We start from the raw sequence: 14277 nt of genomic DNA, 5'->3' as shown, positions 1-14277 counted from the left end.
CCGATAAGGATATGGGCCTACGAGACTTCAGCCCAGATTAAGGCCCAATTTTTAGTGTTATTAATTCTTCTCTCCTCTTGCAAAATATTTTTTTGCATCAAGGCAGGTCAAGTTCTGACATCATCATGGATAAATCGGAAAATTATCTTTTTGAGCAGTTGTATGTATTTGTACAAGTTTGATATATTAAGCTGCTGAAATGAAAGAAATTACGAAAATTTAAACTCATTTATCTTTCTTCTGTAATCCTAGTATGACTATGTTTGACTATTTGAGACATTTGTGCAATTGACAGAGAAAATATAACCATACATTTCTTTGACGCAATGCTTGTGATAATAATAATAATAATAATAATAAAAAAGCTATCCATTTTGTCAGCGAATGATTGAGAAACATAAGGTCATATAACTCGTAACCAAGGAAAGCGAGATCACAAAGTCGTGGCTGTTCTGCATTGCTTTACCGTGGAACAGAAACCTCAAAAGTTATTGTGCATGAGAGACTATGAACCATAAATAATACGATAACAGGATAGTCTGATCTGGAATATCCAAACTAATAACCGCCAGGAATTTCAGGCCCAAAAATAAAAGCCCAAGCCCAAAAAGCTTAAGCATGCACTAACAGTCCACCTGGGACACAGCAATAGATGACGAAGTAGCGCCAGCCATCCATTGATGGCCACGCTATCCAAAATCTGATCCCTTTGTGCCACACTTTTCAATCCCCTCCTCTCAATTCTCTAGCTCTTTTACAACCACAGCCTTGTCTGATTTAATAATTTTAATACCATATACAATATAGTATAAACCATACAACATTCCCTTCTGTTGCTGCCGATCCTAAGATATATTTTTCACTTGTAGTTTCGCAATCATGGCTTCGGCTGCTCTTTCAGTAGCCAATGGCTCCCTTCAGGTACAGTGTGCTACTATTGGTACCTGTTAGGTTTATTCCTGATGTTAATATATGCATATAAGTATATATATATAACATGAATACGTGACTTGTAGGCGAAGGCCAAGCGGTTCACGAGATTTCCGGAATACTCGGGGTTGAGGAGCACATTCATGCCATTCGGACAGGTCGGCGGCTCTGACGAATTCTTAGCTGCGGTTGCTTACAGAACATCTTTGGTATGCTCAACTTCCCCTATATACATTTTACTAAATGCTGTCCTGTCTAGAGTATATGCATGGTTCTATGTATAGTGCTTTGAATTACAATATGAGAAGGGTTCAAATGCCTCCATTTTTTGTGCCTCCATTTTTAAATACTTTCATAATTTAAAATTTAAAACTTAAAAGTCAAAATAAAACCATTGGATATGATCTACATCACTTTATCTATGCACATGTAAAAAATTATGACATTTAAATTTTATTTTGATTGCCACTAAGAGCTTGTAAAAAACACACTAATTTGGATGATTTCTAGACGTTGATGTTTTAACTTTTTGATTCACATAAAAACAAAATTGAAATGTAATATTTTTTTTATGAGAACATAGAGAAAATAACATAGATCACATCTAACGGTTTTATTTTGACTTTTAAGTTTTTAATTTTAAGTTATTAAAGTTTTAAAAGATGAAGGCATTCGAACCCTCCTCTTACAATATACAATTATGGTAAACTCATTAATTGATGAACAATAGAAGGTGACTAGGTAAAGAACAGTTTGGACCGTTGCTCCAACTATCATGCATGCTGCATTAACCTCAATAATATTTCCTTCAGCACCCTGACTTAAATCACTAATTAATTTTCTCTAATTAACGGTCGAGTTTGTTTCAAGAAAGTATTGGTTGCATGTTTAATTTGGTGCCTGTAGAATAAAAAAGAAGACCAAACCATTAGTCTCTAGTCTCTACTTAAGCTTAAGTAATTAATAACAAAAAAAAGAATGGAGAAATTGGCACCAGCATGCTAAATGCCTATATATACACCATTAAAAAAGACCTGACACCAACCATGTATCAACCAGGCTGGACCAATCAGCGCCACTAGCAGAAGAGTTCAACCAGTAGAGGCAACAATAAAGGTGGCCATCAATGGCTTTGGTAGGATCGGGCGCAACTTCCTACGGTGCTGGCACGGGCGTGAGAACTCCCCTCTTGACGTGATCGCCATCAACGACACCGGTGGTGTCAAGCAGGCCTCTCACCTCCTCAAATACGACTCGACACTCGGCATCTTTGATGCCGATGTCAAGCCTGTGGGTGACAATGGCATCTCAGTCGATGGCAAGGTTATCAAGGTCGTCTCTAACCGTGACCCAAGCAAACTTCCCTGGAAGGAACTGGGCATCGATTTGGTTATTGAGGGCACCGGTGTTTTTGTGGATAGAGATGGTGCCGGGAAGCATATCCAGGCCGGCGCAAAGAAGGTCTTGATCACTGCACCTGGAAAGGGAGATATACCAACATACGTGGTTGGAGTCAATGCCGATTTGTACAGTCCCGACGAACCAATTATTAGCAACGCTTCGTGCACGACCAACTGCCTCGCACCTTTCGTCAAGGTCCTCGACAACAAGTTCGGTATGTACTAAATTGATGACCTGTATTAAGAACTTAATTTCTTTCCATTTTATTTTATAATTATTCTTTATTTACTGAACTACATCTACAAAATAAACTGACAGGCATTATCAAGGGAACAATGACAACAACCCATTCATACACTGGTGACCAAAGACTGTTGGATGCGAGTCACCGTGACCTTCGCCGTGCTCGTGCTGCAGCATTGAACATTGTACCAACCTCCACTGGTGCGGCTAAGGCCGTGGCCCTTGTCCTCCCCAACCTCAAGGGCAAGCTCAACGGAATTGCTCTCCGTGTACCGACTCCCAATGTCTCTGTCGTCGACCTCGTCGTTCAGGTAATGTTAAACTTAAACCATTAATTTTAGACAACTTAATTAATTGTGTTTACAGCTTCATATGTACAGGCATCACAAAATTCTGATTTCTCTTATTTTGATTTTTAAAATAGGTCACAAAGAAGACATTTGCTGAGGAGGTAAATGCTGCATTCAGAGAAAGTGCTGACAATGAACTCAAAGGCATCTTGTCTGTCTGCGATGAGCCGCTCGTGTCCGTCGATTTCCGCTGCTCCGACGTCTCATCCACCGTCGACGCCTCCCTCACTATGGTGATGGGTGACGATATGGTGAAGGTCATCGCCTGGTACGACAACGAGTGGGGCTACTCTCAGAGGGTGGTTGATCTTGCTGACATCGTTGCTGCCAACTGGAAGTGATTTTTTTTTTCTCATTTTTCCTTTTTTTTCTTTCTTTTTTTTTTGCTTAAATTGCGCCTTCGTTTTTGGAGAACCATATGTAATGAGCATATTACAAGAGCTTTTGTTCTTTCGGTTTTCCATTCATGTATTGCTACATATAAACATCAAGAACCTGTCCCGTATATATATAGAAAATTTGTACATTTGTTTTTAATGGACTACAATTGTTTATGTTATTATCGCTCTTGAAAATTGAAACAATTAATTTAACTTTTTTAACGTGTTGATATATATTGCATTTTAAATGTATATTTTAACTAACGTTTTAGTATAACTTAATAGTACATTTATTTTTGCGTTTTTACAGTTGAAATCTATATATAAACTAACCTTCAAAGAAATCTATATATAAACGTGTCTAAATCTTGAAAGAATTCCATATTTTAAAGAAGTCTTATTTACATTTTAATGAAAATAATGATCTTGATGAAGGAAAACTATTTATAACAGTAAACTTCATTTAAGAAACTGTTATGTTTTTCTTTTATTTTTCATGTAAGAAATTTGCCCCTCTTTAAATGTCTTTCCAGCTAACGACCATTTATTACATTTTATACCATAACTGTTATATCTTTTATTCTTTATTTTTATCGAAAGAGGAGAAAAAAAATCTTTTGTCTTAAAAGAAATTATCTATGCATTAAGCGGTACAGGAGAACCATCTGACATTCTGACTAAAAGTGTGCAAGTTTCTGCCTCTATTTTTTTTTTCTTCTCTTTGGATAAAATTAAATAAGTACCATATATATATAGCAGAATATGAATAACACGTCACAACTTTTATTTTTTAAATTATGAACAACACAACTATTATAATTTGTTTTTTATTCTTTAAGTTATATTAAATTAATAAAGTTAATTTTCAAGTTACTAAATACACAGTGAAACACATACCGAATCTTATCATAAAATATGAACATAATATGTAGATAATATTATAGATGCAATTGGATCGGATAGTGGTAAAACTATATATGTATCCAATTTTATGTTTTTTAATACAGATATAGATTATATATTAGACGGATACATATCAGATATTAAATGGATGTGGATCGGATACCCGTAAATATATACTCGGATACATATAATTAGAATTTAAACCATATTTATATATGTATTTGCATGGATATTCAGTATCGAATATTCATATTTAATTTTTAAATATAAATGTTGATACGGACGGATAATATCCGATCCGTTTGCACACCTACATAATATAGATTGCGCTAATAATCTCACATTGTCAAGCAATTAATCTCCCTCTTTAATAAAATAAACAAAAATACATTTAATCAATCTAGCTACTAACGTACAAGAAATTCACAAAATCAAGTGTTGAGTGGGGAGAATGAAGCTTCTTAATTAATTTATTCAAAGTCCTAATTAAATTGTGATGAGTTATTTGTTGTTGTTTGCTATTATTCTATAGCTAAGGGTTGTGTACATGAGCAAAATCAGACTTTAGAACTATAAAGTTATTTGATGATAATGAAGTAAATTTACAATACTTATGACATTTTATTCTAATTAAATTACATAAATACACAATTTATTTTTTATGGAGATCAATTGATCCGTCCTGATCGTGTGAGTACTCGCGACTCTCAACTGGATAATTAAGTTTGTGATTTTACATTGTATTAGAATTAAAACCAGTTCTTATTATTTATTAACATAATTATCATTTAAGTTGCTTCAGAAAATAAAGACGAACACTATTGCTTACTGGTTTCGAGAAAAAAAAAATTTGTCGAACTTCTATTTTGATGGGTTACCAACTTACCAAACATATATTTGGTCCGAATAATATATAATTACTGGTTTCGATTTGTGCATTAACTTATTCCATGCAAGCCCAGAATGAACTCAAGTGAGGCATCCCCTTTGTTGCCGTTTTGAATGAAATGAAGAACCTCACAAAAGGAGAAGAAAAATCCATTACTCCAGCTTCTGTGTGTTAGTATGGGTTCTAACTTCTATGTATGATGTTCAAAGTCTCTCAAGTGATTAGCAGGCCTTTGTTATATGGCGCAGTCAGCCCACTATTTATTATTTGACCAAGCTTGTAATTGGGCCTCCAGTATTTTTGGTAACAGAACCACAAAATATTCGAAATTTTTGGCCCAAATAAACTCATAGGCAAGTTATCAGCTTAAAAAAATGTGTGTGTTGCCAATTAAATTTATAATGGCAATGATGGTGACGATGAAGGCAATATATTAGGGGTGCGAAATGACATTTCGGTTCTTATTTTTTTGTAAATAAAAAAATAAAAAAATAATCGTGTTGGTTTCATAAAATTCTTTTTTTTCTAATTATGGTTTATAAAATAGATTCATCATTTGGCACCAAAATAAAAATGCTATCCATAATGTAATAGTTTACTTTACTCTTCGCCTTTTCTGACTTTTGTACATGTAAAATCCACATCTGAATTCAGGATCCACACAACACAAAGAGACATGAAAGAAAAATAAAAGTTGATTCATCAATCAATTTGACTACACAATTGATGCTTGGCCTACTTGGTACCCAAAATCAGATAGATAAATTGATCAGATTAGGTAGGTATACACACGTTTCGAAAGTCTAATAAATGAAAGAAAGATTCCAGTGGCACATTTCCCACTAGTGATATGTTGTCCAGTATTTCTTTTATTTTTCTTTCCTTTGCGTTCTTTAATTCTTTTCTTTGATTTATCTGTAAACATGACTCGTGGGCTGGGGCCTGGAGTTGCTGCTGCTTTTTTTTTTTTTTCTTCTTCTTCTTTCAGATGCCACGTTTCCACTTGCTACAAGATCTGGTTTGCTGTCTTCGGTCTTATATAGATGTCATTGATAGGACACTGACAAATGAATTATTCGAGATCATTTCGGTGCGGTTAAAAATTCATAATTTAGAAATTATTTGAAATTATTCGAATCAGAGAGCAAAAAACACCAAAAAATAAATGTTTTGGGAAAAATTCACAAATAATTCGTGAGTTCATAAATTTTACGAATTATTCGGGTTTAATTCGGTCAAAGTTCGATCAACCGAATAATTCGACGTTCGATTTAGCTTCAGAAAAAAAAGAATGAATTATTCGCGAATAATACGCGAATTCTTGTGACTATAATTGATAGAACGGTTGAAATAAATTACATTTGGGGTAATAATTTCGTTTTCACCTGGATAATTTTGGTAAAGATATTTATGGTGTTATTTTAATTTCATACAATGCACGGATCATATATTTTATTATTTTGATTTTATTATCGGTATGCTGCGATAAGTCAAAATAACATTGTTAATATTTTTATCTAATAATTTGAAGTTGAGATATTATATATATTTGTACTCTCCAGAAAGTGCAATTTCATATGCTTTCCCATAAAATTTTAAAATTTGTTCGGAAAGATATCAAATACAAAAGCGTTAAATTTCACCGAAATACTATTAGTAAGCTTATGTAACAATATAATAGATTTATGGAGAGTAGATCACCTGTCTTTCGGGATGCAGGAAAATCATGCCCCCTCTATCTCTGCAACTGGGACCGGTCACTATTCGATCTCAGATTTATGGTAGCCAACTAGCCACTACCATGATTTTAAAAAAATATAGAGAGAGATATAGGCTACCATACTTTGCAAATTAAATTAGATGTTTTAATTTGTATTCATATCTCTAGTTTCAAAATTCAAATAGTCAATCTGAACTTCTCAACATGTTCTTCGTATTGAAATGTGCTTGGAGACCAAATTTACATTTTTTTAATTTTTTTTTACTATTTAAACTTTGAAATTAGAAATATGAGTACAAATTAAAACACTCACTTCAAATATTGTAAGTGGATCCCTCCTCATATATATATTATAGATTTATCCCTAAGAAGTACCCAAGTTGTGTTTATTAAGCAAAAATAAGTATTTCATCCTCAATACAAGTAATTATATTTCTTTTTAAAAATATATATTCTAGTGTTTTTCTCCAATTTTTTCTTGTCGGCGTCATCTTCCCTTAGGTGTTATGTGTTTTCAAATGAAATACTGACAGAAATATAGATGAATCATCTTGACCTAATTGAGTCAAGAAATTATTAATTAATAGGAAATTGGAAAAAAAGAAAAATCTTTGTTATTTGGTTGGGTTCACACAGAATTAAGGATAATTCCTGTTTGACAAAATAGAAGGCATGCTCAAGACATTGACAATTGCAACCAATTGTAGTCAATGTTTTCCACCAAGTAACCAATTGCAACTTAATTAATTAATTTTGTATATCTTTGGGTATTCCAAAAATATCTGTGTGCGGTTATTTAAAATTATATTGCACCATTCACATTAGTATTGTTGTTGTGAGGTCAATAACTTTTGGTATTAGGTCATTTGCTATATTTGCAAAGATACAGTTAGCTGTGTGCGCGGTATAAAATAATAAAATATAATAAACAAAATATAGTGTAGGCCAACAGTACCAGAATATCTTATCAATCAATTCACTTCCAACCTGTTCATGATACATACTTTAAAAATTAAAATGAAATAAATTGTGTATATATATATATATATATAGAGAGAGAGAGAGATTTACACACCAAATTACACTCTGCATTTTTTAAAAAATTCAGAGTTCAAAAGGTCGATTCAAATCATTCAGCGTGATAGATATATTAAAATGTTTTGACATTTTTTTGAATTTTTTATTTTTTATTTTTTATTAAGTATTTCACAAAATCTCATTGAATTGTTATACTCATCTTAATAAATATTAAAAAAAATAGTATAAGTGAATCCCTCTCCATGTGTGTGTGTATAACAATCTTCCAACCGGTCCGTGAAAGGAATCCGTATCCTCTCAGGTATTACAGAGAATTACCCTCACTTTACTGTTTGAGATTAAATCTCAACCGGTTTGAGATTCGGGTCACTATAGGGACAGTATTATTGGGCTTTGAGATTCGTGCCAAGTTAAAAACAACGGTCCAGATCTAGTAATTGTAAAAGATTCCCTTATCAGGTATTGGAGAGAATGTGATTTCCCGTGAAAGCACTGAGCGCCATCTTTATTTTTTATTTTTAAATGAATTATCAATGCAGAATTGGTGCCGCATGACAGAAGCACGGATGGTCTAAAACAACCACCTAATTTTAAATAAGTTTAACAGTCACGATCAGATTTGATCGTGACCGTGAATTGGATTTATGCGCTAAGTAGATGCTGGAAACATAATGGGGACAGACCAGCGCCAAGTTGGAATTTCTATCATACGACCAATTTGTGCTTCTTTTTTCTTTTCTTTTTTTTTTTTCTTTCTTGCTTTGCGTCCAGAGATTGATTCACATGTCGACATTTTGTGTTGGTTTCTTTGCTTTTTGGCTAAGTACTCGCCTTGCCCTTTTAGTTTAAGGCAACCACCCAAATGGGAGACAATTTTCATTGATTCACTTTATTCAAACGCACCTTATAATTTATAATTAAGAACAGTACTATGAGATAGATTTATGTGGGTTGTGACCCCACCAAAAAAAGGTTATCTTTTATATTTTTAATTAATTTTATTAATCAGACCCACCATGCTACTTTTATTATTCTTAGGGTTGCCTCTCACATTAGCCAAGGTACTTTGATTTATTTAACACAAACTGGAAAGAATATAATATTAAGAGTACAACGCAAATATTTTTATCTATTTGGTTAAATATTGGAAATATAGTTGCTTCCGGGGGAAATAAAGCACCAATTTTGTAGACGAGAAACGAATCATTCCTATCTAATATGTACTTTTTTTTATCCAATTTATTTTGTACTAGTTTTTTTTTTCAAAAGCAGAGATTTTTTGTTTTGTTTTATTTTATTTTCTTTATTACAAGGTTATAACCATAGTTACAAAATTTGCGAATAATTCATTTTTTTGGTGATGGCAAACCGAACACCGAATTATTCGGTCAACTGAACTTTGACCAAATTATTAGCAAATAATTCACGAATTTTACCAATTTTTCCCGAATTATTCCCGAACTTTTCCTGAATTTTTCCCATAACATTATCTTTTTATTTTTGCTCTCTTGTGGAACTGGAATCTCTGATTTAGATAATTCCGAATTATACCAGAATTATTCTCGAATCACAAATTTTTGACACTGCCGAACTAAACCCAGATTATTTAATTGTCACTATGGTTAGAACCACACACAAGCTATTCAATCAAGTTTTTGTTGGATTTACATTCAGATTTCCACATTGGGGTCGTTCGGCAACAAAAAATTAAGAGTGAAGGATTAAGAGCTTACGGAGCACTAAGGAACCGATGTTCGGTTGTTTTAATCCGTGAATGCAAGTTAAAGAAGCTAAAGGAAGGTGTTGTCTTAATCGGTTGTCTTATCTCCTATTTTATAAACACAAGATATAAATATCTCGTTAACTTTCATTATGAAAAAATTGATATTATGCCTTGTGGCTGCCAGGAAAATTCTCTGAGTTGGTTGTCCTGTCACTATTATTACATGTAAATCAATTTATTCAATTGTCATGCTAAGGTCAAAGTTAAAGCTCAGATCAAAATGAAATAAACATGGCTAATTAATTACACCTCTAATCTGACACAGTAAACTTCAACAGCATGAATAGAAAACTTGGAAAAAAAGAACAAAGAAATTAACATAGACACTACAAGCACCTTAAGCAAGAAACATATTTGAAAGTGACAAAATCTACTAGTCAAGATGCATGAAATTTGGATGGAAATGGGAAAGGGGAAAGGAATCCAGTTAAAATGTCCCCAAGTGATGCCTTGGATAAGAAAAATGATAAACACAAGAGGCCAATAAAAAGATGAATCTATACATATATTTTTTGATAAAGACTAGAGATAAATAATTAATTGTTCTTGCCAACTTTAGGTGTTAGGAGGGCCGATGACATTTGTTTAACACTAACAGGTGAACAGATTTTAATGATAGAATGCATGATCTCATATTTGTTTTTGTACAGTGGTGACTAAGGCTGACCAACTACTTACAAAAGTTTGTGTTAAGGCATCATTTTTCATTTGAACTTATGTGTTTAAAACAATATATATATATAGAGAGAGAGTAAGACTACCATGCTTTGCAAATTAAAGTGGGTGTTTTAATTTGCGCTCGTATCTCTAGTTTCAAAGTTCAAATAGTTAATCCAAACTTCTCAACATGTTCTTCACATTGAAATGTGCTTGGAAATCAAATTTTATATTTTTTGAAAAAAATTTACTATTTTTTTGGTATTTTTCAAAATTAGTGTATTTCATTAAATAAGATAATAATAAAAAATTCAGAAAAACACCGATTTTGAAAATTTCTAAAAAAATAGTAAAAAAAATTCAAAAAATGTAAAATTTGGTCTCTAAGTACATTTCAATATGAAGAATATGTTGAGAAGTTTGGATTGACTATTTGAACTTTGAAACTAGAGATATGAACATAAATTAAAACAACCACTTTAATTTGTAAAACATAGTAGCCTGACTCTATATATATATATATATGTATAGGAATATGCTAGCATGCTATGCATAGCATAGAACCCCTCCATGCAACGCCTTGGATTTCGAGTTTTCAAAATCTTAATGGTCGATCCGAACCGTTCATCTTCTTCTCCATATTAATATGTGTTTGGGGACCAAATTTTACATTTTTTGAAATTTTTTTACTATTTCTTTAGATTTATTGAAAATCGCTGTTTTCAGCAAATCTGGACCATAAAAAAACAGCGATTTTCAATAAATATAAAGAAATAGTAAAAAAATTCCAAAAAATGTAAAATTTGGTCTCCAAGCACATATTAATATGGAGAACAAGATAAACGATTCGGATCGACCGTTAGAATTTTGAAAACTCGAAATCCGAGCCGTTAGATGGGGGGTTCTATGCTATGCATATCATGCTAGCATATTATATATAGGCTCTAGGTTTTAAAGGAAGAATAAACATGAAAAGAAAATGCTCAAGGTGACCTTGCATTTAGCTAGGAGAATTTATTTTATAAACCATAATTAAAAAAAATTATGAAACCAACATGATTAATATTTTTTTTATAAAAACCATAAGAACTGAAATACTATTTCGGTTCTGATATTTTTTTTTTGAGGGATCGAAATGGCAATTCGGTCCAAGATATTTTTACAATTTTACAACGTATTTTTTTTCTCAAAATCTGTGAAAACAACTCGGACCGAATTGTCAATTCAGTCCCAAAAAAAAAAGATTGGACTAAAACGACATCTCAATTCTTATGATTTTTGTAAAAAACAAAGCAATCAAGTTGGTTTCTATTTTTTTATTTATGGTTTTTCAAAAAAATTCCATTTAGAGCTATAAGCAAAAAAACCATGTTATAAAATAATATTATTTATTTCATATTGTTACCTGTTAAGATTAATCTTATTTGCATCATATCCTTCTTCACTAAAGTTAAGGAGGTATCGACATGAAATAGATGGATAACGACAATTATGAAATAAAAATATATATGAAAAATATGTAAGCATTAATTGATAATTATGAATGAATGACAACTAATTGAAGAAATAAATTACAACAAGTACATCAATACATCATATCATAACCTTTTGACAATTTTATAACATCTTATCTGTCCAATCAACTTAAAACTTTATTTTAATTACTGATTAAGTAATATTATTTGAATTATACTTATTATTAATACACGCATCATCACTGTGCTTACACTTTCAAACAAGAATAATTTAATAATTTGCACTTATGGTTATGGATCAGAGCTCTGACAACAAACAACGACAAACAAAATATTTTTTTACAATAAGTTTTGAATTACAAAATAATAAAAATATATATCTTACAATTAAATATCTGTATTTTGAAAATATATGAATACGGATGGATACATCCGTGACCGAGTTTTTTTTTATAAATCATAACTAGAAAAAAGATTTTTATAAATCCAACATTATTATTTATTTTATTTTTTACAAAAATTATAAGAACCGAAATACTATTTCGGTTCCAATTTTTTTTTTGAGACCGAAATAGCAATTCAGTCCCAGATTTTAATGATGTAATGCATGATCTCATATTTGTTTTTGTATAGTGGTGACTACGGCTGACCAACTACTTACAAAAATTTGTGTCAAGGCATTATTTTTCATTTGAACTTGTGTGTTTATAAAACAATTAATTACAGAGAGTACATGCTAGATTTTTAGAGTTTTCAAAGTCCAAACAATCGATTTAAACCGTTAAATATAATTGATATATTAAAATGTGCTTGTAGATCAAATTTTACATTTTTTTTCAATTTTGTTTACTATTTATTAAGTATTTTGTAAAATTGTTGTTTTCAAACCATTGAATTTTTGTACCTATATTAATAAGAATAATTATACTAATCCCCCCACCCCTGTCCCCCCATTTATCTCCGCACTCTCTCTCTCCAAATTAACTTTCTTAACTGCCTTTTACCCCCCCCATTAATTCCGCTAAGAATTTTCATTTTTCCCCGCATTAATTACTGTGAATTAATAACAATCCCCGTATTAATTATATTGTCCTGTAATAACAATCTCCGCATTAATTTACTTTAATAACAATTCCCGCTAACAATTATTTATTTGTTTATTGATGTTCAAGAAAGTATTTATCATTGTTCTGACAAGTATTTATCCTTATATCTGAGAAGTATTTATCATTGTCCCGGACATGTTAATACTTTGATTTGATTAAACATTACTTATTGACAAGTTTAAGAACAAAGTTCAAGAAAGTATTTATCATTGTTCTGACAAGTATTTACCATTATATCTGAGAAGTATTTATCGTTGTCACATACATTTTACTGTAAGTTGCAATTATGTCTGAGACGTATTTATCCATGTAACATAAAGTATTTATCATTATGACTGAAAAATATTTATTATTAATGTTTTACTGAAAGTTGCAATTATGTCTGAGAAGTTTTTATCCATGTAACATAAAGTATTTATCCATATAGCATAAAATATTTATCATTATGTCTGACAAGTATTTATCATTGGGTGAGGGGATTATTTATTTAATGGTCCCTAGTTGTGCGGGGACAATAAAAAAAAAAGAAATTTTGTGCGGGGATAACTGATAAGTATTTATGAGGAGATTGTTTATTTAATGGTCCCCATTTGTGCGGGGACAATTCAAAAAAAAAAGAAATTTTGTGCGGGGACAATTGATGGATTTATTTGTTCAGTCATAAATAGAGATCATTGCATAGGGATTAATACTTTGCAAATTCAGGATAAATACTTTGATGCTTCACGTTAAATACTAACAGTTTCTGCGGAGTATTAATGATTGAGAGGTCTTCCCATGACTTTTTTAGCAGTTAGTGCGAGGTTTTTTGCGGGGTTAAGACTGCGGTGATTGTTATCAGGATCCTATTACTAAATAGTAAAAAAAATGTAAAATTTAATATGTAAGCATATTTTAATATATTCATCATTTGAAATGATTTAGATCAATTGTTTAGACTTTCAAAATACAGAGTGTAATTTAGTGTCACCAAAAAGGATGTAAGTGGATGTGTGTGTGCGCGTGCGGCGGGGGGGGGGGGGGGGGGGTTTCTAGGTTCTCTAAGAAGAATAAACATGAAAATAAAATGCTAAAGGTGACCTTGCATTTATGCATTTAGGGCTATAAACAAAATACCATGTTATAAAATAATCCGATTTTTTTATTTTTATCCAAAATTTAAATTTAATTTCAAAAATCAACCGGTTTGCTTTTCAAATTTTAAAACTACCCAAACCGCTAAACGGTTAACCGGACCCTAGGTTCGGTTAACGGTTTAGCGAACCCTTGGTTCGGTTAACCGTTTAGCGAACCCTTGGTTCGGTTAACCGTTTAGCGGACCAAGGCTTTGGGTTCGGTTAACCGTTTAGCGGACCAAGGGTTCGGTTAACGGTTAACCGAACCAAGGGTATGGCTTCAGCTC

The 14277-nt window shown here is 32.0% G+C and overlaps 1 protein-coding gene across 1 annotated transcript; it reads left to right on the top strand.

Annotated features, from left to right (window-relative positions):
* Positions 1-657: 657 nt before the first annotated feature.
* Positions 658-3452, top strand: LOC144550981 (glyceraldehyde-3-phosphate dehydrogenase A, chloroplastic). The gene is made up of 5 exons (XM_078298745.1): positions 658-921; positions 1017-1139; positions 1990-2545; positions 2650-2885; positions 2999-3452. The coding sequence occupies exons 1-5, from the start codon at positions 880-882 to the stop codon at positions 3263-3265; spliced, it is 1224 nt and encodes a 407-aa protein (XP_078154871.1). The 5' UTR covers positions 658-879; the 3' UTR covers positions 3266-3452.
* The last annotated feature ends 10825 nt before the right edge of the window (positions 3453-14277 follow it).

This window comes from Carex rostrata, chromosome 3, assembly GCF_964058835.1.
Source record: "Carex rostrata chromosome 3, lpCarRost1.2, whole genome shotgun sequence".
NCBI lineage: Eukaryota > Viridiplantae > Streptophyta > Magnoliopsida > Poales > Cyperaceae > Carex > Carex rostrata.
This window is presented reverse-complemented; position numbering and strand designations above follow the sequence as displayed.

Bases quoted from the DNA above. Each gene is read 5' to 3' on its own strand.
- LOC144550981 (XM_078298745.1), top strand. From the start codon at position 880: ATGGCTTCGGCTGCTCTTTCAGTAGCCAATGGCTCCCTTCAG. The intron at 1,140-1,989 runs GTATGCTCAACT...TGTATCAACCAG, and splicing joins TTGCTTACAGAACATCTTTG to GCTGGACCAATCAGCGCCAC. The intron at 2,886-2,998 runs GTAATGTTAAAC...TTTTTAAAATAG, and splicing joins TCGTCGACCTCGTCGTTCAG to GTCACAAAGAAGACATTTGC.